General features: G+C 53.3%; 1 protein-coding gene across 1 annotated transcript in view; it reads right to left on the minus strand.

Moving 5' to 3' along the window:
* Nucleotides 1-17,811, minus strand: part of CD5 (CD5 molecule) — a 25,396-nt gene extending 7,585 nt beyond the window's left edge. The window contains exons 1-5 of the mRNA XM_017519881.2: nt 17,598-17,811; nt 5,068-5,106; nt 1,909-2,214; nt 1,414-1,476; nt 805-1,146 (exon numbers count right to left, since the gene is read on the minus strand). Coding sequence (XP_017375370.1) covers nt 805-1,146; nt 1,414-1,476; nt 1,909-2,214; nt 5,068-5,106; nt 17,598-17,652 — 805 coding nt within the window. The 5' untranslated portion in view covers nt 17,653-17,811. The remainder of the gene's footprint in view (nt 1-804; nt 1,147-1,413; nt 1,477-1,908; nt 2,215-5,067; nt 5,107-17,597) is intronic.
* Between the last annotated feature and the right edge of the window lie 3,713 nt (nt 17,812-21,524).

The following is a 21,524-nucleotide window of genomic DNA, read 5'->3' on the forward strand; positions in this document are numbered from 1 at the left end:
GCGATCTCAGCTCACTGCAACCTCCGTCTCCTGGGTTCCTGGGTTCAAGCGATTCTCCTGCCTCAGCCTCCCAAGTAGCTGGAACTATAGGCATGTACCACCACATCTGGCTAATTTTTGTATTTTTAGTAGAGACGGGGTTTCACCATGTTAGCCAGGCTGGTCTCAATCCCCTGACCTCGTGATCCGCCCGCCTTGGCCTCCCAAAGTGCTGGGATTACAGGCGGTCATTTTCTTCACTTTATCAGCCCATGGTGCAGGATCCTCTGCAGAGAGCCCTCCTGGGTGGTGGTGTCTCTCTTTGCCTGCTGTGCTCTGACCCCCAGGCCTCAGGGACCTCCCACCTCTCACCATTGCTCCAATGTCAACTCTTGGGATTTACAAACGCCCGTCCTGCAAGGCCCACCCCTCCAAGTGCCCCATCTTTGGCACAAGCTACAGTTCCTACCCAGACGTATTTTTTTCTCCCCCAAACCTATAAGAGAACTTGCCTCTTCTGGAAGTCCTGCTGACTCCCCTCCCCAGGTGGCAGCTGAGCCAGCGGTTTCTTGGGGCTTGGGCTGCGTAGCTTCGCAGAGACTCCCAAGGCATTGAGTGTGGAGGCATCCTCCGCACCCCACCCCTTCCTACCCCTGAGAGGCCAAGACCAGGCCTCCACTTCCTTTGTCTTAACAGTGCCTTAGACCCTGCGCTGCACGCAGGGGTTTGCAGGCCACACATGATATTCCCTGACCTTCTGGGATGCTCATGACCACACCTAGGGCAGCAGAAGGCCTCATGGGGCTTGGCCAGGTTCTCACGTACCTGAGCAGAGGAGGGCCAGAGCTCGGCCACTTTTCTGGGGCTTGATTTTGCTGAAGCACTGCTCCAGAGAGGTACAGCTGGAGTTCTGGATCTTCCATTGGATAGGCAAGGGCCTCCGTTTCCACGGCTCCCCTGCGTCTTGGGTTCTAGCTGCCTCGGGCTCTGGCAGATGCTTCAAGAAGGAGCCACACTGGAGGCTGTCGCAGAGGAAGTTCTCCAGGTCCTGGGTCTTGTCCTGGGCCTCATAGATGATAGTGCCCCCCAGGCTGCCGCTGTAGAACTCCACCACGCCCGCACAGTGCCAGCCCCCAGGCTGTGCCACCAGCTGTAGCCTGGGAGGAGCTGGGAGAGGAGAGAGCGGGAGGGGGAGCCGGCCTGAGCGCCCAGGGCTTCCTGGGCAAGCACGTGGCACTCCTTGCTGCTTGGCCCCAGCGTGTGGACAACTGCTGACCAACTCTTGGCCTTGGGAGGTGGTGGGGTCCCGAATATTGCATAGCACACGCCAATACTAAACATTTCCACCTTTATCGGAAATTCACATGCAACTGGGCATCTGGGGTTTTTATTCGCTAGCTCTGACTCCCCACGGAGGGTGTAGAATCCTCTTACCTGTGGGCTCCGGAGTTGTGGTGGGCGGGGGCCTTGTGGGTGGAGGTGTCGTCATCTGGGGCTCTGCAATGAGACACTCTGGTGAGGGAGGAATGTGGTGTGGGCGGGGCTGGGGGCAGCCGCAGTCTTGAAGAGACCGGGAGCTCTGCCGTGAGTACCGCTTGCCATGCTAGGCCCGCTCGATCCACACGTTGCCTCTAACCCTCCTTCTTCGAGGCGGGAAGCACCACCCCACTTCACAGTTGGGACAATCGAGGCTCAGAGGTGCCGATGAGGTCAGCGACTGGCAGAACTAAGTCCCCTATTGTCATCCTACGGATGGGTGCTGGCCCCTTCCGGTCCCCGTTCTGTGTATATGTCTTGGGGAGTGGTTATAAACTGGGGTCCCCCACCCCTTCCACCCACCTGCTCAGCCCCTCCATCACAGGCCTTAGGCAGTCTCCTTGGGGCTGGTGCCCAGGCCCAGGGTGCCCATGTGGCTGGCTAGTTACCCACCTAAGCAGATCAGGCCCAGAGGTTGACACGGGTCTGTTCTTCGGTAGCTGCAGTTGGAGAAGGAGCCCAGGTATCCATGGCAGATGACTGGACTCTGATGTGTGAAGGTGATAGGGAAGGGGCCAAGGCTGAAGGCCATCCCACAGTGCAGCTGATGGCAGACTTTTGACACTTGTCTGGGATTCTCCCAGTGGTTGGGGCTCCTGCCCCAGCTCTGGCTGCAAACCATGTGCCACTTGTCCTTGATGTAGACCTCCAGCTGGCCCTGGCACCTTGAGTTGGAGCTGGTGAGCCTCACCTGGAAATCTGGGGGTCAGAGAGGTGTGGTGGGGGTCAGGCTGGGAGGGGCTCCTCACTGGGACCCCTCACTGCCCTCTTCCTACCAGGTCCCATGCCCACCCAAGCTCCGTTCTGCCCTGTGGGCTATCTGCCTCACCCCTTGTGAGCTTCGTCCCTTCTGGGGCACTGCAGGGCTTCCCAGAACCTCAGGCTAGGGCGACCCTGACCCAGGCAGCCCTGAAGCTTGACTCAGGAGGGTGGGGCTCCAGATTTCAGAGCCAGATGGGAGCTCAGAGAAATGGGCAAGGTATTCTCACCACCCACCATCCAGCTGGATGGCCCCTGTCCTGGAAATTCTGTCTCAACGGGTCTGAGATTGGGGTGTCTGCTTCTTAAAAGATCTTTAAAAATTAATTTTAGGCCAGGCGTGGTGGCTCATGCCTATAATCCCAGCACTTTGGGAGGCTAAGGCGGGTGGATCACTTGAGGTCAGGAGTTTGAGACCAGCCTGGCCAACATGGTGAAACCACATCTCTACTAAAAAAAAAAAAAAAAAAAAATGCTGGGTGTAGTGGTGTGTGCCTGTAATCCCAGCTACTTCGGAGGCTAAACCAGGAGAATTGCTTGAACCTTGGAGGCAGAGGTTGCAATGAGCCAAGGTCACGCCACTGCACTCCAGCCTGGGTGACAGAGGGAGATTCTGTCTCAAAAAAAATTAATTTTATTGAGGTACAATTTACATACAGTGAAACACATTCATTTTAAGAGTACTCTTTGATGGAATTTCATATACAAACGTATACCTGCATGTAACCACCACCATAATCTACATATGGAACATTTCCATCATCTAGAAATTTCCGTAATGCCCCTTTATAGTTGATTTCCCTGAATCCAGCCTCAGGTAAACACTGATCTGCTTTCTGACCCGAGAGATGAGTTCTGCCTGAGCTGCAATGTCATAGACATGGAATCACGCAGCACGTATTTTATTTTGTTTGGGCTTTTTTTGCTTAGCATGTGTTTGAGATTTAGCTACATCGCTGCACGCATAAGCAGTTCATCCCTTTTCATTGCTGAGTGATAGTTCACTATATGAGCATGATACATTTGCTTTCCATTCACTATTTGGTTTGTTTTTGGGTTTTGCCTGCTATGAATAAAGATGCTGTGACCTTCACATACAGGTCTTTGTGTGGGGATGTTTTCATTTCTCTTGGGTAAACACCTAGGAGTGGAATGCTGGGTCATTGGTAGACATGTGGCTTGTGTGATTTTATCAAACTCCATGAGGGGAAAAATATGCATGTGTGTGTGCTCTGTGTGTGTGTGTGTGGGGTGTGGTGTGTGTGTGGGAGGGTGTGTGTGGTGGGTGTGTTATGTGTATATGGTGTGGTTGTGGGGTATGTGTGGGCTGTGTGTGTGTGGTGTGGTGGGGTGTGTGTGGTGTGGTGTGTGTGGGGGTGTGTGTGTGTGGTGGGTGTGTTATGTGTATATGGTGTGGTTGTGGGGTGTGTGTGGGGTGTGTGTGTGGTGTGGTGGGGTGTGTGTGTGGTGTGTGTGTGCGTGTGTGTGTGTGGTGTGTGTATGGTGTGTGGGGTGTGTGTGTGTGTGTGTGGTGTGTATTTGCATAAAGAGCTTCTTGAAGAATATGCAAGAAACAAACGTGGTCATTACCTGGGGTGCTGGGGTCGTCGTGGGGGTGACTGGGACAGACGGGAATAGAGATGGAAGTGAAGCTCTTCACTACAGATCTTTACATTTTTTAAAATTTTGGAGCTAGATAAATGTGTCACTGATTCAAGAAACTTTTGGAAATGTGAAAGGCTCTCCCAGGTGACTCAGGGGGAGTTTTTCCCTGGTCAGGAACCACTGGTCAGGCTGCCCTTTTCTTCTGACGAGGACACTCTGGGGCCACAGCTCAGGGCCAGGGCTTGCGAAGGACACTTGACTAGTTAGAGGCAGAGCAAGCGCGTGCCAACACCTAGCATTGTTGGGGCGCTTTGCAGGCTGTCTGCCCAGCAAGCTGATTCATTGCAGCTTCACCAGGCGAGAGATTTTCCTCCCATTTCACAACGGGGGAAACTAGGGCTCAAGGAGGTCAAGCTGTGTGCCACAGCTTGGAGCCAGGATGTCAGTGCAGGGTCCAGCTCGGGCTCAGGGCCTGCTAAGGCCCCTGTCACCCCTCTGGCTGCACAGTGGCTTCTCAAGACCCTTCAGCCACAATTCTCCCCAGATACATTCAGCACGACGTTAGCCTAGTCAATGTGAAGGAGAGGTCTGTGGTGAAATAAGGTGGAAACTGCTGGGTTAAAAAGTGTGATAAATTTCTTCACTGCAGGACTTCTCAGAGCCTTTACTGGGCTGGTGCACACTGTCAGTCTCCAGCGGGAGTTGGCGTTGCCTGCCCTTTGTTCAACATGCACCATGGAACCCTATTTGGGAAACAGCCTCTAAGACTAAAGTCCAGCCTCTGGGGCTGGGCATTCCACACACTTGATAATCAGTCTGCAGCCTCTCTCTGCATCTCTGACCATGGGGTGTCTGGTAGGATTGGGTAGGAAACATGACTTTGCAAGGAACATTTATGAGCTGGGATGTTTTCTGTGCGTGGTGAGCAGGTCATAATAATAATTATCCTGAGATCTGGCATTTGTGGGTGATTCACAGCTGTTGAGGGGACCCACGTGGACGTGAGCATCTTACATGTGCGTGTGTCTGCATCTGTGTGTCTGTGTATGCTGGGGGTCACTCTCTGTGTAGGGTGGGGTTCACTCTGGCAGACGTGATGGCTTCATCCAGAGGTTCCCTATGGACTGATGAAACCGAGGCCCCACTCTCCCCTTGCCCCAGGCCTTTCTCCATGAGGCTCTTCCTTACCTGGGTCCTCCCAGCTGAGCTGTCCGAGGCAGGAAGTGACTGCAGAGAGGAAAGAAGAGGGTCAGGAAGTGAAGCCTCCCACCCTGTCCCTTCTCCCAGCTCACCCACCCGTGGCCTGAGCAATGGACCTTTCTTCCTCTGGCCTCCAAGTATCATGGGTTTTACAGACAGGAATTTTCATACTCCAAGTCGGAACCCCTGAGTGACAGGAATTCTATTTAGTGGGTTGCAGCCATCAATTTTTTTTTTCTTAAAAAACTTTACTTTTAAACTGGACATACATGAAATCTATTTTTTTAACTGCATGAGTCCATGAATATCACATATATACATGAATGTGACCACCAGCACAATCAAGGCATACATCAGTTCCATCACCGCCTACCTCAGATTCTCTTATTCTAACCCATATAAGCATGTAACCATCAATTATTGTTATGATTTTTTGAGACAGGATCTCACTCTCCTCACCCAGGTTGGAGTGCATGGCGTGATCATGGCTCACTGCAGCCCCAACCTCCCTGGCTTACAGGATCCTCCCACCTCAGCCTCTTGAGTAGCTAGGATGACAGGCCACCAGGCCCTGCTAAATTTTTTTACAATTTTTTTTTAATAGAGTTGGGGGTCTCACTATGTTGTCCAGGCTGGTTTTGAACTCCTGGGGTCAAGTGATCCTCGTGCCTCAGCTTCCTGAAGTGCTGGGATTACAGGTGTGAGCCATGGCATGTGGTCCATCCATTTTTTTAAAAATTGAAATGGAATAGAATAGAGAGACCGTGCACAGTGGCATATGACTGTAATCCCAGCACTTAGGGGGCCAGGGTGGGAGGATCACTTGAGCCCAGGAGTTAGACCCTGCAGTGAGCTACAATCGTGCCACAGCACTCTAGCTTGGGTGACAGAGTAAGACCCTGTCTCAATAAAATAAAAAATAAAATAAATAAAATAGAGAATGTCAGAATGCACTGTGCATTTTGAGGGTAAGGGTCACTTTTTGCGTGTTGGGGGTTGTAATGTAAAAATGTCCTGTGTGTTGCTTCCACTGAAAAAAGTTTTAGCTCCTTAGTTCTAGAGGATGGAGAAATGAACCAGAGAGGGGCCAAGCACAGTGGCTCACGCCTGTAATCCCAGCGCCTTGGGAGGCCGAAGTGGGCACATCACTTGAGATCAGGAGTTTGAGACCATCCTGGCCAATATGGCGAAACCGTGTCTCTACTAAAAATACAAAATTTAGCTCGGGGTGGTGGTACATGTTTGTGATCCCACCTACTCGGGAGGCAGAGGCAGGAGAATTGCTTGAACCTGGGAGGCAGAGGCTGCAGTGAGCTGAGATCGCACCACTGCACTCCAGCCTGGGTGAGAGGGTGAGACTCTGTCTTTAAAAAGAAAAAAAAAAGAAAAGAAAAGAGCCAGAAAGGGAACCCAAGACAACATTTGCTACTTTCAAGCATTTCCAAGACAGGATAAGAATGACAGCCACTTGTCGTTAATAGCTGCCCATTTCTGGAGAAGACCAAGCTTAAAGAGATGGCGGGACCCGGCTATGGTAATGTAGCCAGCCGGCTGGCCAGGGAGGCAAGGCCACAGGCCCAGGGTACAGGGGTCTGCAGGGAATCAGCCTTCCCCCATGTGGGCCACGGGGAAGCTCCGCCTCCTTGTAGCCCTGTCTCGCTGTGGAGCAGGGGCAAAGTGGCCCATTGCCGGGCTCTCAGCAGAGCGGCAGCCGGCTAGCTTATCTGTGGCTGGGGAAGGTGTTTAATCTGGGTAGGGACGAGGTGGAGTAGCAACTTCATGTGGCTTCAAAGCTTAACCTCTGTGTTTACCACCCAGCGTTATCAGTTAGGAAGCAGGTACAATATTTTCATTTCCATCTGTCTGACTTGGGCTTACTCTTGGGTTTACGGCATTGGGTCAAGGAAACTGCTTTATATATTAATACTGAAAGGCTGTGTTCAAATTGCTTGTGAGAAATTGTTGCTGGGTGTTAAAAAATAGGTGTGTTTAGCTGGGCTGGTTGCTCAAGGCTACAGTCCCAGCTACTCAGCAGGCTGAGGCAAGAGGATCACGTGAGCCTAGGAGTTTAAGTCCAGCCTGGACAACATAGCAAGATCCCATCTCTTAAGAAATAGGTGTGTTTTGAAAAAGCTGTCCTTGCCCCTGATTCAAGACTCCTTGTAAAGAAGCCGTCATGGCCTGTGATAAGTCTCCCCTGAATCTGCAAGATCCCATCCCTGTTGTTGCTGTAGGAGTCGTGGGTCTTGGAAGAGGAAGGTTATTCTCATCAATGGGGAAGTGTGCAGAGCTTTGGCCCAGGTGAAAAGGGATGGTCTGGTTGTCAATCATCTGATCAAAAAAATTTTTTTTTTTGAGACAGAGTCTTGCTCTGTTGCCCAGACTGGAATGCAGTGGCACGATCTTGGCTCACTGCAGCCTCCACCTCCTGGGTTCAAGCAGCTCTCCTGCCTCAACAGGCAGCATCACCCCCAGCTAACTTTTGTACTTTTAGTAGAGACAAAGTTTCACTGTGTTGGCCAGGATCGTCTTGAACTCCTGACCTCAAGTGATCCAACTGGCTCAGCCTCCCAAAGTGCTGGGATTACAGGCATGAGCCACCGCGCCCAGCCAATCATTTAATCTACTGCAGGCAGGGCAGCCTCAGGAGGCTGTGGGGGAGATGTCCAGCCAGCATGAGAGATCAGGAAGGAGGCCCTTTTGCCCTGCCCTCGCCTCTTACTCCTGACCTCTTATTCCCATTTCCCTCTCATCCCAGCTGCCCATCAGCAGGGCAGTCTGCCTTGAAGGAGTCATCCCTCTGGCTAAGTCTCAAGGGCTAAGGCAGCTTGATGTGGCATCTATGTTGAGTGGGGCTCCGAAGAACTGCTCTTCAGTGCTATACGACTCAGGATGGGTTTTCAGTCACTGGTAACTTTCTATTGCTCCGGTTCTGAGTATCGGCTCTGCCACTTCCTGCCTACAGAGTCTGGGGAACAAGTCTCTCCTCTCTCTGTGCCTCTGAGCCTCGATTTTCTCATTCATAGCATGAGGATGAGAATGGGACTAGCTTTCTAGAGCTGTTGTGAAGCTGAGATGAGCTAATCTATGTAAAGGGCTTAGCCCAGTGCCTCCTGGCCTGTGTTCAGTGCTCAGAGCGGGTGTTACTGATCTGTAGAGGAGGCTGGGCCTGGCGAAGGTGTGCCCAGGGCGGCAGACACTCAGGGAGCTCTTCCACTGGGAGGGTTCCTCGTCCAGGAGCACAGAGAGCCAGACCATGGGGCTCACCACTTCCTTCTCCTAACTTGGAAACTTCACACACATGGTCGAGACAGGATGGTTCAACTTACAATGTTTCAAGTTTGCAGTGGGTTGATTGGGGTATTAAATGAATTTTTAACTTAGGATGGGATCTTTGAGAGGTAACCCCACTGTAGGTCAAGCAGCATCGATTTCTCCACTCACCATACTCAACATTCATTATTAATAGCAGCTGCCAACTGTTGAGCACCTGCTGCATACTTAGCTCTCGGGATGGTTCATCAAGATATTGCTGTTAATCTTCCGCACAGCTCCATCACGAGAGTTGAGTACGCTCCTGGTATCAGTGTCAAGAGAGGGCAAATGCCCTGTCCTGGGTGATATGGCTGGCAGGTGGCGTCAAACCATGTGTCTGACTCCAAAACCCATGCTCTCTGCTTCCAGCCACCCCATTGCTGCTCCTCCAGGTTTGGAGATGCAGAGATGAACACCACCTGGATCTGACTGGAAGCGCTCGTGCAGCCAGACCCTGAAGCCCTGGGGGCAGGTACTGGGCCTGACAGCGTTGGCAGATTCCACAAAGAACAGCCTTGGCCTTGCTCAGAGAACATTCTCGGGAAAGACTGAACAAGCTGGAGAGCCAAGTGAAATCCTTTAAAAAATGTTCTAACAAGTGCTTTAATAAAAAAGATATTTAAGGCTGGGTGCAGCGGTTCGCGCCTGTAATCCTAGCACTTTGGGAGGCTGAGGTGGGCGGATCACAAGGTCAGGAGTTCGAGACCAGCTTGACTAAGGTGGTGAAACCCTGTCTCTACTAAAAATATAAAAAAATTAGCCCAGTGTGGTGGTGGATGACTGTAATCCCACCTACTTGGGAGGCTGAGGCAGGAGAATCATTTGAACCCGGGAGGCAGAGGTTGCAGTGAGCCAAGATCACGCCACTGCACTCCAGCCTGGGTGACAGAGTGAGACTCTGTCTCAAAATAAAAAAACGATATGTATGCGTTCTAGGGTGTTGCCCTGGAACCTCCCCCCAGGGGCCTGTCTGGTCCCCAGATGAACAGCGCTTCCTCTCGTCTCCCCTCACCACCATCGCCATCACCAACACTAAATGTTTTCACTCTTCCAGGCCTTTTACACATGAACTCTCCCAGTTCCCACCACAGTGCTATGAAGTAGGTACTATTATTTTGGTCCCAATTTTACAGACAAACTGAGAGGGGTTAAATAACTCATTCAAGCAGCTAGTGAGTGCTGGTGCCCGAACTCCACCCCAGCCTTCTGGCACCGAGTCTGAGCTTTTCCCAGCAAGGCCCCAACTGCCTCCCTTCCCTCCAGCGGGAAGCCCATGATGGCCTGCCCCGGGCTTCATTGATTCCTGCATGGCCCTGGTGTGCAATCCTGATCAAAGGGAATGAACTTGTGATTCTGTTTAGTCAATTAAACCTGCAGTGGGAAGACTTAGCTATGAACGTGCTGTGTGACCTTGGCAAGCCACTCAGCCTCTCTGGGCTCAGTTTCTTTGTCTGTAAAGTAAGGAAGTTAAATTCCACAATCCCTCACCTTCCCCTTGGTTCAAACACCTGTGATCTGTAATCTTTAGCTCCTGATGGATTTCAGCTGCTGGTGGAGGGAAGGCAGAGGCAGGCAATGAGAGGCCTGGCTGACTTGGAAGCTTTCTGGGTGTCTAGTGTATATTCTTTCTGCCTGTCCACGAATATGTTCAGGTTTTGTTTGTTTGTTTGTTTGCTTGTTTGTTTTTTGCTTATAATCTAGGGGACAGAATGAATATCGAGGTTTTCAGGGTCCACCACCTATTTTCATTTTTCAGCTGCTTCTGACAGCGGTCAGACCAGCACCCTCTGGTCCCTGAGCCCTGCAGTCTGTGCTCAGGGTCTCCTGACCCCCTCTGGGGGTCCACAGCTTACTCCTGCTCCATCCTTCCTAGCCTCACGAAGCCTGAGGCTCCTGCTATTGCTAAAGCTGTGGACAGAATCCTTGCGACTGGAGACCAGGAGGACCCCGAGGCCTGGAAGCACTGTGCCGTCTCCTTATCCGCAGCCACACCTAACCCCGAGCAGCTGGGGCCGCGGATGAGAATTCACTGAAGACCCCTTCCTTCCCCTGCTCCCCTCCCCTCCCCTTGGAGCTCCCACAGTTTAGGGCCTGGACTGGGCAAACCCAGGCAAAACTCAGGGCCAAAGAAGTTAGAAAAGGCTTATCACACCCCCAGAGCCCCCGCCTCTTGTCCTTGCATTGGCAGAGAGAATATTTTTGGCCCTGCCTGCCCTGAGGTCTTGGTGAGGATTCGATGCGTTCCCAAAAGCAGCTCTGAGACATTTATATCCTCCTGTCCATCCCTCTCACTCCTCTTTCCCCCGCGGTATTCAGGATGATTCTCCTTTGGCTGTCATTACAGCATCCCATGAGTTTTTATTTGGTCTATGCAGTGTTTAAATTTTTTGAGCCAATTTTGTTTTTAAAGGTTTCTTTTAATTTTGTTTGGATTTTTAAACCAATTTCAAGATCCAGGCGTTTTTGAAAAATAGGCTATTCTGGCTCCAGTGGCTGCGCCTCTGGCGGCCCCAGGCAGTGGCTGTGGCCCTCGCCTTCTGTTTTGTCAATGCCTCGCCGGCACCCTGCCGTCACCATGTGTCTAGAGAGCCCTGGCTTCAAACACATGGCAAGACTGCAGCGAAACATATGCAGTTTCACACTAAGTGGGATGCGTCAAGATTATAAATAGCCTCCCATTTGTTCAGGTCAGGATTTGCACCAAATGCTTTTGCCAGAAACTTAACAAATGTTTTTTGGGCTTTGGAATTAGGGATGAACGTTTGTGGACTTGCATGATGGGTCCCAGTTTACAGAAGAGGAGACTGTCGTGGTGTCTGGGCGTGAGGGCAGAGCCAGAAGTCAGCTCAGGGCGGCTGGCTTTGCATCCTGCATTCTCCATCCCTGCCTCTGGCTCACTCCTAGGTCCTGCCTGGGTACCCTGGGATTTGCCTCTGACACCCCTGCACCCTGGAAATGGAGGCAAGAGTGTGGCCTGCTTAGGATTCTGCAGGCACCGGATTCACACACGTTAGTTAGATCTAACTGATTTATCAGCCTGTGAAAATGACTGATGATAATAAAATGACAGCGCCCCTACCCTGTGCAGACCCCAGGGCGGGGAGTTTTCACAGAACACCCCATATCTTTCCCAGAGTCTCAGAGGACGCGAGGCTATCACCACTTTGTTCCCCAGATAAAAAAACCTACGACTGACTTAGTGTAATTTCCAAGTCAAGAGCTGCCTTTTCCCATAAACAACGATTCCTTCTCACAGCCACAGACCTCATCCACGTATATCAAACACAACAGCCCTGCCTGCGTTTTGGGGAGGATTCTGGATTCTTCCTCGAATCCTCTATGTTGGTGACTTGAAAGGTCAGAAACCCCTCTTTTCTGAAATGACAGTAATCTGTGGAGCTAAGTCTCACTTGGAGCGGAATCAGGGCTTTAGGGAAACGAAGATCATAAAGGACCAATATTCCCTTTCTTGGGTTGAGCACAGATGAAGTGATTGGTTTATGCTGAGGAGGCTTTTATGTGCAAAGCACACGTAGAATCACGCTGAGCTTAAACCAGGAGAGGGCTGGCAATGACCTGCAGGAAGGAACAGCAGAGTCAGGTCTCTAATCAGGCTCCCCCAGGGCCTGTCCCGGTAAGTGGACAGTGGGTCGTGGGCAGAATGACCTTTGCTATTTAAATTGTTATTTCTCTCTCTTGCTCTGGGTCTGCTGCTGCCTGAGTTTCATACCCAGTATGAAACTGTAAGGTGTCTCTGCTGTCAGTGACAAGCCTTTGGTTTTGTTTAGAGCTTTACCTGCCCCAAATGCACTAGGCTTGTTCTTTTTACCACAGCCCTGTGAAGAAGGGACCCTGCTCACCTCCATTTTCAGATCAGGAAACCGAGGTCCAGAGAGGCGGAGTGACTTGCCCAAGGTCACACAGCTAGCTGGTGGGAGAGCCAGGACAGAAACCATGCCTCCCTCACCTGACGTGGCCTGTGGGAGTCTGTCCCAGGGAGGCCCCAGAGCCTGCTTGCTCTGTAGTACAGGTGGGGAAAACTGGGGCCAGGAGGAGGGAGGGGTTCACTCCAGATGGCTCCGTGGGAGTCCGTGGCAGTGCATGGGACCCTTATCCTCTCTGCTGACGGCCACCACACATTTCCTATCCTATTCCTACCATATCTGTCCCCCAGAGAGAAGGAGTATTAGGGTCCCTCTGGGGACAATGAGAGGCTTTGAAAGGCACATGATGACGATGGTGGTCATGGTGACAGTGGCAGTTCTAGGGGAAGTGATCCAGGCCCACAATCTCTTATCTGCAATTCAAAATCCAAAATCTAGAAGCCTTTTCTAATGCATTTGGTGGGAGGATGTCCACTGTCTTTACTGTGCAAACTCGTGTTTCACTGCAGACATAGGAATGTGTTCAAGGCCCGTGCTTGCCTCAGACCTCACTGCCTGTGTCATGAGCACGTACTATGTGTACAATATTTCCTTCTACAATCTGATACATTCTGAACTTCCAAATGCATCTGGCCTGGGGTTCAAGATGCACTTGAGGACCCGGAGAGGTGAGAGTTATGCTCACCTCGCTGCTTCTGTGTGGCTCTCTAGTGCATGGGAGAAAGAGCCCGGGTCCTCACCGAGGCCTTCGTGGGCCTTGTGGCCGCCCCATAGACTCCCTCGCTGACCTGCGGCTGGAGGCCCCTCTGCCTGCGAGGCTGCTCCTCAGATCCCACACAGTGGGCTCACTCCCTCCTTTCAAGTATTGACTCAAATATCATCTCATGAGACCCGCCGAATCCTCCCTGGGTACCGCACATCCCAGCAGTGCTTCCAATCCCAGCCCGCCTCCATCTGTCCGTCTCCACGCCGCTCATGACCGCCTAATACTCGCACAAGCACTGGCTTAGTTTGGTTCTTGTCTGTTTCTCCATCACGCCCTGACTATTACACTGGATCCACCAGGGCAGGCAGTTTTGACCGTTTTGTTCACTGCTGTGTCCTCGGCACTTAGAACAGTGTCTGGGACATAGTAGGTGTTCAATCCATACCTAGTCTCTGAACAAACCCGATGTAATAATTGCAATGGTCTTTTGAGGTGGGTACAGCAACAAACCCCTGTTTTTATAGATGAGACCCTGAGAGGAAATCAAACTAGGTCTGTATTGCTCCGAAGCCCCCCTCCACAGGGCTATGCACCTATGTGTTCATATGCACACACAGCACATGTGCACACAGACACACACACACACAGTTCATCAGTTGTATCAGGTTGAGCTGAATTTGCTGCCTGGTCACTGCAGAGAAAACCTCTCTGAACTGGCGGAGACAGAGTGACCAGGAAGTCCACTGCCAGCCCCTGGGTCCCCAGATCCCTTTATTCCCTGCTGGAGGTGGGGAGCTCTGGGTCTTTGAGGAGTGTGATCAGCCAGGGCCTCACCCAGCCTGGGACAGTGGGCCTGCTGCCCTGCTCCCAGTAGGAGCCCCTCCCTCTCAGGCCTGTCCTTCCCCGTTGCCTCTGCCCTGCCATCCCCTCTGCCTGGGACCCTCTTCCCTTTTTTCTCTACCTGGCTGGCTCTGTTCTTCATTTAGGTTTTAGATTCTCAGATGAGACCTCATCACCTTAGAGAGACCCTCCCTGCCTGCCCAGCCAAAGGCATGTCCTGCTAGTGTGGATGGTATTGTGGCCGAGGCACTTGCCGTTCCCACCATTGCACTTAGTAATTCAAAAGGTGTAAATATTTTGGGTGCCTGGTTTTTATTTTTATTTTTTTGAGATGAAGTCTTGCTCTGTTGCCCAGGCTGGACTGCAGTGGTGTGATCTCAACTCACTGAAACCTGCTCCTCCCAGGTTCAAGCGATTCTCCTGCCTCAGCCTCCTAAGTAATTGGGATCACAGGCACCCACCACCATGCCTGGCTAATTTTTGTATTTTTAGTAGAGACAGGGTTTCACCACATTGGCCAGGCTGGTCTTGAACTCCTGACCTCAGGTGATCTGCCCGCCTCGGCCTCCCTGAGTGCTGGGATTACAGGCATGAGCCACCACGCCCAGCCTAAAATTAATTTTGAAAGGTCTTTTAAAAAGCAGACACCAGGGCCAGGCGAGGTGGCTCATGCCTGTAATCCCCACACTTTGGGAGGCTGAGGAAAGTGGATCACGAGGTAAAGAGATTGAGACCATCCTGGCCAACCTGGTGAAACTCTGTCTCTGCTAAAAATGTGAAAATTAGCTGGGTGTGTTAGGCACCTGCAGTCAGGGAGACCCTGAGCACAGACTGCAGGGCTGAGGGGACCTGGTCTTCGGGTGCTTGTTTACTTGTGTTCTCCAACAGGTCTCCTGTTAGCTGGTCAGATTCTGGAGGGCAGAGACTCCTGGCTGGGTCTCTGTATTCCCAGTGTTTTACAGAGCTGGATGCACAGGAGATGCTCAATCATATTTGTAGATGAATAAATGAATGGTTGAGCGAATAAATAGGCCGTGCAGGAGGACTGAGGGGTAAAGAGATTGATGACCATGCAGGCCTCTGGCAAGACCCTCTGCCCCGTTGGTTCCTGGCTGACCTCGGTAATAATCATAATAGCTGCTGCCATTATTATTGTTTATTGGGCACTTATAACACTATACGCCAGGATTATACTTAAGCTCTATGTACATGGATTCATCGAATCCTTGTAAGCCTCTATGACATACTATTATTATTCCCAGTTTACAGATGAGGAAACTGAGGCTTACAGAACTAGTCCAATGTTGCCCAGTTGGTAAGTGGATGACTAGAATTCAAACTGCAGAGTCCGTGACTTTTCCATGCCCCAATGTGGGCTTGTTTTTTTTTTTTTCTTCCTTTTTTGAGACAGAGTCTCGTTCTGTCCCCCAGGCTGGAGTGCAGTGGCACCATTTCAGCTCACTGCAACCTCCACCTCCTGGGTTCAAGTGATTCTCCTGCCTCAGCCCTCCCAGTAGCTGGGATTACATGTGCGCGCCACCACGCCTGGCAGATTTTTTGTATGTTTAGTAGAGATGGGGTTCTGCCATGTTGGCCAGGCTGGTCTCAAACTCCTGACCTCTGGTGATCCGGCTGCCTTGGCCTCCGAAAGCGCTGGGATTACAGGCGTGAGCAACCATGCCGGCCCCAGCGCTGGCCTTTAGGGTGACATCGGCTGGGCCAGTAGGGAACGTGCAGTTGCCAGAGCTGCCTTCCCACCTTGCTGCCTGCATCTGTCCAGGAAGGCTGGGGCTGAGAGGGGGCAGCTGTGGGAAGCCCCGGCCTGTTACTAGCACCCAGACATGCTGGGGGCATCTTCATGCCCCAGGGTCCAAAGGTTGCCAAGTCCCAATCCCAGTCAGGAGGCTGTGGTGTCCCCAGGGCTCTGGCATTGCCTCATGTCTCCTTGGAATGGCCCAAAGGGTGCCTGCGCTCTTTGACTCCAGCCCCCGCCCTGACCCTTGGTGTCCCCAGCTCTGGTGGCTGTATTTCTGCTGGTGGAGGTTGTGTCCGGGGGCCATTTTCCTGCACAGGAGTGGCTTTGGGGTCCTTCCCTTTTAGCTAAGGGTACAGAGAGGGCCCTCTGTGAGGGCAGAAATGCTGGACTGGGGTTGGCTTGGCTGTGCACCAGCTGCTGCACTCTGGGTTTGCACTCGGCCTTCCTGGGCCTCGATTTTCCCCACTGAAAATGGGGCCAAAGGGCCCATCTGCTTCATTGGCTGTTGCAAAGCTTGCAACAGAAAATGGCTTCAAAAGAGCTTTGTAAGCAGTGACCCACCGATCGAAGGGAATGCTTGGTCCCCACCGGCTCACACAGACACTGGGAACTGCGTGTTCCTGGGGTTCCAAGTGGTCCCCATACTGGGGGTGAAGGGCTTACCTCCAAGTCTTCCTGACACTGGCCTGCAGTAGGCCAGGGGACTCGCCTGGTCCCGTCAGGAGCCTCCCCCATGATGGGATTCAGGTGGGAGGGCCCTAGAGCAGGACACGGGCTCTCCATACTCAGCTGGGAGCCTCCCTGTCTCAACAAAGTCTGAGGCCAGAGGTGAGGAGCCGATGGGGGGGCTTAAAGGCCTGGTCCCTCCTCAGCTGGGGCCCCGAAGCCTGCCAAGGGACTGTCTCTAGGCCTCTTACTTTGGGACAAAGGTGTTTTGTCCCTGTTGTTAGATATGAGAAAAGCCATGTGAACATGTGTGCACAGGTGGCTTTGTCACATGCTGGGGAGATAATCCTGCATTTGGAGGCCGTGTCGTGCTCATGAGAACGCACACACACAGTTCTCACACACATGCACACAGACACACAAAGACTCACACATTCCCCCACACTCACACCTGTACACCCAGCTTCCCTAGGAGGCTGCGAGGCTCCCTGCCCAGGCAGGCAAGGCCTCCGGACACTTTCCCTGCAAGCCGGAAGCTGCTCGCGTCCTCCTGTTCCCAGCCCGGAGTCATGCACCTCTGTCGCTCTGCCAGACCTTCCAAATCCTCAGGAAGTGGTCAGATCTCATCCAGTTCACACCCCCAACTCCCACATTGCAGAAATGGGGAGATCAAGGCCCAGAGCAGCTTGGGGACCTATCTGAGATCACACAGGGTCAGGCTCACAACCCAGGCCTACAGTGAGAGCTGGCCAAGCGTGTACTCATCCCAGCGGGCCTGGCTGGGCCCCTCTGGGACTGATCCAGGATGGGTTGTGAGACGGACTAGGACTTCCGCTGTGAATCCTTGACTTTTGGTCAGTGGCGTCCTCAGAGGCGGCCCCACCCTGCCCCGGCCCACTCTGCCTAGAGTTATCATCAGAGCTGCCTCGGAGACGGCGAGCTTCCATGTCTCTGGAGGCGACCAAGTAAGGGCTGGGCTGTCGGTGGGGGACCCTGCAGAGGGAAGCCTGTATGCTCTGCTAAAATCCGACTCTGCCTAGGAATCATGTTGTCCGGGCCCCATCGGATGTGGCTCCCCGCTGCAGACCCTCTTGCACTGGAAGGGTAAAGCAGGGCTCTCAACAGCACATGAGAGAGGCAGGGTCATGCTCCTGGTGGGTGGGACACGCAAGGCAGAGGGCCAAGCTGCGGTTGGGTGGTGGGGGCAGGCAGGGATCCCAGTGACCTCACATCTCCACAACGCTCCAGGTGACATGTGGGCCCCAGAGTCAGCCTTGGATAGAACTGGGATCTCTTTCCTTGCACCAGAGTGAGCCCGGGTATCCTGCGGACACCGGGAAGGGGTACTCACCCAGCATCCCCAGCAGGTACAAGGCGGCCAGCGGTGGCAGAGACCCCATGGGCATGGCCTCCGGCCTCCTCCTGCTTCAGCCTGGGCAGCTCAGCACTGCGGGTGAGGGTGTCTGGCCCGGTATCTTGCTCTCAGGGAGGGAGAGGGCAGGGCGGCTGCTCAGGGAGGGGTGGGACGGGGAGCAGGCAGTGTGGGGCCTACGTCACCCATGTTTGAAGTGTCAACTTCCTCCTGGCAAAACCACCTGCTCCTGTTTGAATGGCAGCTCTGGCCTCTGCCAGCTTCCTGCGCAAGGTGCCCAGGACTGGGGCAGTTCTCTTGGCCACCCCCATACAGGACAAGGCCAAGCGTCCTGGAGGGACAGGGCTGTAGGGGAGGGGAACCTTAGCTGGGGGTTATGGAGCGCGAAGGCCTGGCTGCAACTGAGGACCGGGCTGAGGACAGGTGTCCCTGAGGCAGGGGTCTGGGCGGGGAGAGGCAGGAAGTGGGCGGCGTGATGCCAGTTCTCATTGCAGGCTCCGATGAAAGCCAAAACCAAACCCTCCATTTCCCCTTTATGAGGGATGAGGCTAGGAGTTTGAGGTGAATCTCCACAGGTATTGTTTTGCTAGCAAATACAAGAGATGGCTCCGTCATGAATGCTGGGCTTGTGTCTGTCTGTGTGTGTGTGTGCGCGCCTGTGTATAGAGAGAGAGCGCCATGTTGATTTGTGTGATTTGTGTTGTGTGGGTGATCACCATGTTGGGGTATATGTGTGAGCTCTATGTTGATGTGTGTGTAATCCCCACGTTGTGTGTGTGTGTGATTTCTGTGTTGATGTGTGTGAGCTCCATGTTGGCTTATGTGATCTTCGTGTTGTATATGTGGTCTCCATGTTAATGTGTGTGTAATCTCCATGTTGATATATGTGTGTGTGATTTCCATGTTGATGTGTGATCTCCATGTTGATGTGTGTGTAATACCCATGTTGATATGTGTGATCTCCATGTTGACTTGTGTGATCTCTAAGTTGTATGTGTGATATCCATGTTGTGTGTGTGTAATCCCCATGTCAATATGTGTGATTTCTGTGTTATGTGTGATCTCCATGTTGAGGTGTGTAATCTCCATGTTGATGTGTGTGGTCTCCATATTGGTGTGTGGATATGTATGTGAGCTCCATGTCCCTGTTGTTCTTGGAGGGTCTGGAATCAACCCCCTTGAAGAAGCGGCAGGGTCTCTGCAAGAAGAGGCAGGGAAGCCTGGGGCAGGGGAACGTCTCCGTGTTTCCCTGGGCTGGGCTAGGCTGGATTCCGTTTTTTCCTCACATCCTTTGTGCTCCCAGATGGGAAAGCTCCTGGCTCCTGGGGCTTCCTGTACTCTGGGCCACCCCAGGCAGGTTCAACGACATGGTCACTAGTCCAGGTCCACAGGGGCCTGGGGCCTCCCCCTCCCTGTGCTGGAGAGGCTAGCTCGGTGACTGCATCCACTTAGATTCCACTTAGATCCACTTAGACACGCCCTGGTTTCTGCTGCCTCAGGGCTCGAGGGCGCTGCATGCTGGAACCTCCTTAGCAGAGGGAAACATTGACCCCGACCCCAGGATCAGGAAGCTGTGATTGGGGCCACACCCACCCCTCATTCAGCCTTCAGAGGTGACTCTTCCTCCCACCAGAAGTGGCCTCAGCCTGGGATGGGGAGACCTCACCCGCCCAGCCCCTCCCAGCCAGGCCTGGCCCAGTTCCCTGTCCCCTGCCCTCACATCCATCCTTCCTGTTCTCCTGACTCTGGAAATCCCAGCCTCTTTCATTCATTTTTCCCCTCCCCTCCCCTCTCCTCATCAAATATTTGCTCCATGCTAAGCACAGGAAGATGAAAGAGACAGACACGGCTCCACCCTTCTTAGCACCAAAGACTCCTCTGGGATGTTTTTTCTTGATGAGTGCTGTTCATGGATCACACAGCTGTGTGCAGTAAGCGGCCTTCACAGCCCCTGTTCCCCCGACACTCAGCTTACATAATTGCAGCCCAAAAGAGAAATTTTATTAAGCACCTTCCTCTAGCCAAGGGTGTCAGCTCCTTTAGTCTTCCCAACGAGCATGGGAGTCGGCATAGCGTTCCATTTCACAGATGAGGAAACTGAGGTCAGAAGGTAAAGTATTCAGCCCTGGGAGGTCAATGCTGAAATACGATTCCACATTTTCCTCACTCTGCCACCCTTGCCACCAGTCCCCACCTCCGCACCCAAAGAAAAGAAAACAAACCAAACACTTGGGCTTTGCTTTGATCTCGAGTCTTCATCACAGAATGAGTTCTACTCTTTTTGTTTGTTAGTTCGGTTTTGGGAAACTGAAAGTAGCTCAGGGTCCCGGCCCCCAGGGCTGGCACTGCTCTGACCCTAGTGCAGGGGGTTGCTGCCTCCCAGGACACTGCCCTGTAGGCTCTCTCGGCTCCCTCCCTGCCGCCCACCCCCATAAGTTACCCCTGCCCTTTTCACCCCTGCAGGCCCTTAGGTGCCGAGACCCCTGGGCCCCTGTCCCCGCTCAGACCCCAGATCCCTGGCGGGAGTTTCCTGTCCTCATCACTGCACTTTCCATGACACAAGAGGAAGTCAGCTGAGCCCAGGCTGGGTTTTCCAGGCAGCCTGGCCCAGTAGAGGCTGAAGGTGGGGGAGGGGGTTGCTGAGCCCCCAGGACCGGCTGTCAGAACCTCCTCAGCCTCCACTGGAGAGGCGCCTGCCGGTGCAGCCCTGGGCCACACCAGGTAACCTGGGGTGGGGTGTGCCTGTGTCTGTTGACCCTTCTGGATTGGGTGACTCCCCAGTGCCCCCAGGTGTGCCCTGTTTACTGGGGCAAAGGGGCACCAGGGATGTGGGGAAGGGGGAGGAGCTGAGGGTGGGAGGGAGGAGGGGAAGGAGGCTGAGAAATGTGACTGGTGCATAGTAGGACTTCAGGGTTTGTTGAATAAATGAAGGAAGAAATCTATGGAATAATTCCCAAAGATGATGGATGGCCTGGTGGCCGGCTGAGAAGGGCGGCAGAGGCCTGCAGGTGTGTGTGGATGACTCAGTGACCTGGATCCTTGGACACCTTCATTTGGCTGTGGGGGTGGAGGCACCCAGGGAGCTGACTTTGCCGCACTCCACCCCCCCAGCTCAGGAAGGGCCTCCCTTCCCCCAGCTTTGTTCCAACCCAGTCTGGCTGTTGGATGGGGGTGGGAGGGGGAGAAGGAGGGATCTGGGATCCAGGTCTGGATGTGCAGGTGGCTCACAGTGTGGTGGGGGTGCGCAGGCCTGGTGGCACCTGCATTCGAGTCCCACCTTTGCCGTGCGGTCCTCGGGAAGTCCCTGTCCTGCTGTGGGCCGAGGTTGGCTCATCTGTACAATGTGGATATTCGACGGTCCCGAGGCCCAGCTCTCTCTTGTCCTAGGAACCCCACAAGAAAGTGTTGGGCTGGCGTGCCCAGTCCAGTCGGAGGCGGGGGATTTCTGTGTTGTAGGGCCTGGAGGTTTGCCTCTTCCGCTAGTGTAGACAGGGCTGACTGTTGAGTGAGTGTCGGGGGCTTTGGGGAAGGGGAGAAGGCAGAGGATTCCATGTGGCTTGAACAGGGCCCAGCTGGCTTGAGAAGGTGTCTCAGGGTGTGTACTTTCTCCAAGTCCCAGTGCGAGTCCAGCAGCTGGGGTGGGGGCTGTCTTGCCTGGAGGGACAGATAAGGTCTCCCCACTGACCCCCCACTTTCCTAGCCCCTCCCGGACAACGCTAGACGGCCTCCTGAGGCTTCTGGAAGGTTCGTGATCATGACAAGATGGGCTCCTAAGCCCTGGTGGTACCCTGGAGGGGGAGGGCTGGCCTTACCCGGGCCTGTGCGAGCCACACATCCCACAGTCTGAGGCCCTGAGAACTCAGCATTCGTGTTTACTAAGATTAGACTCCTTCAACCAAAAGGCAT

This window comes from Cebus imitator, unplaced genomic scaffold (genome assembly GCF_001604975.1).
Source record: "Cebus imitator isolate Cc_AM_T3 unplaced genomic scaffold, Cebus_imitator-1.0 Scaffold779, whole genome shotgun sequence".
Taxonomy (NCBI): domain Eukaryota; kingdom Metazoa; phylum Chordata; class Mammalia; order Primates; family Cebidae; genus Cebus; species Cebus imitator.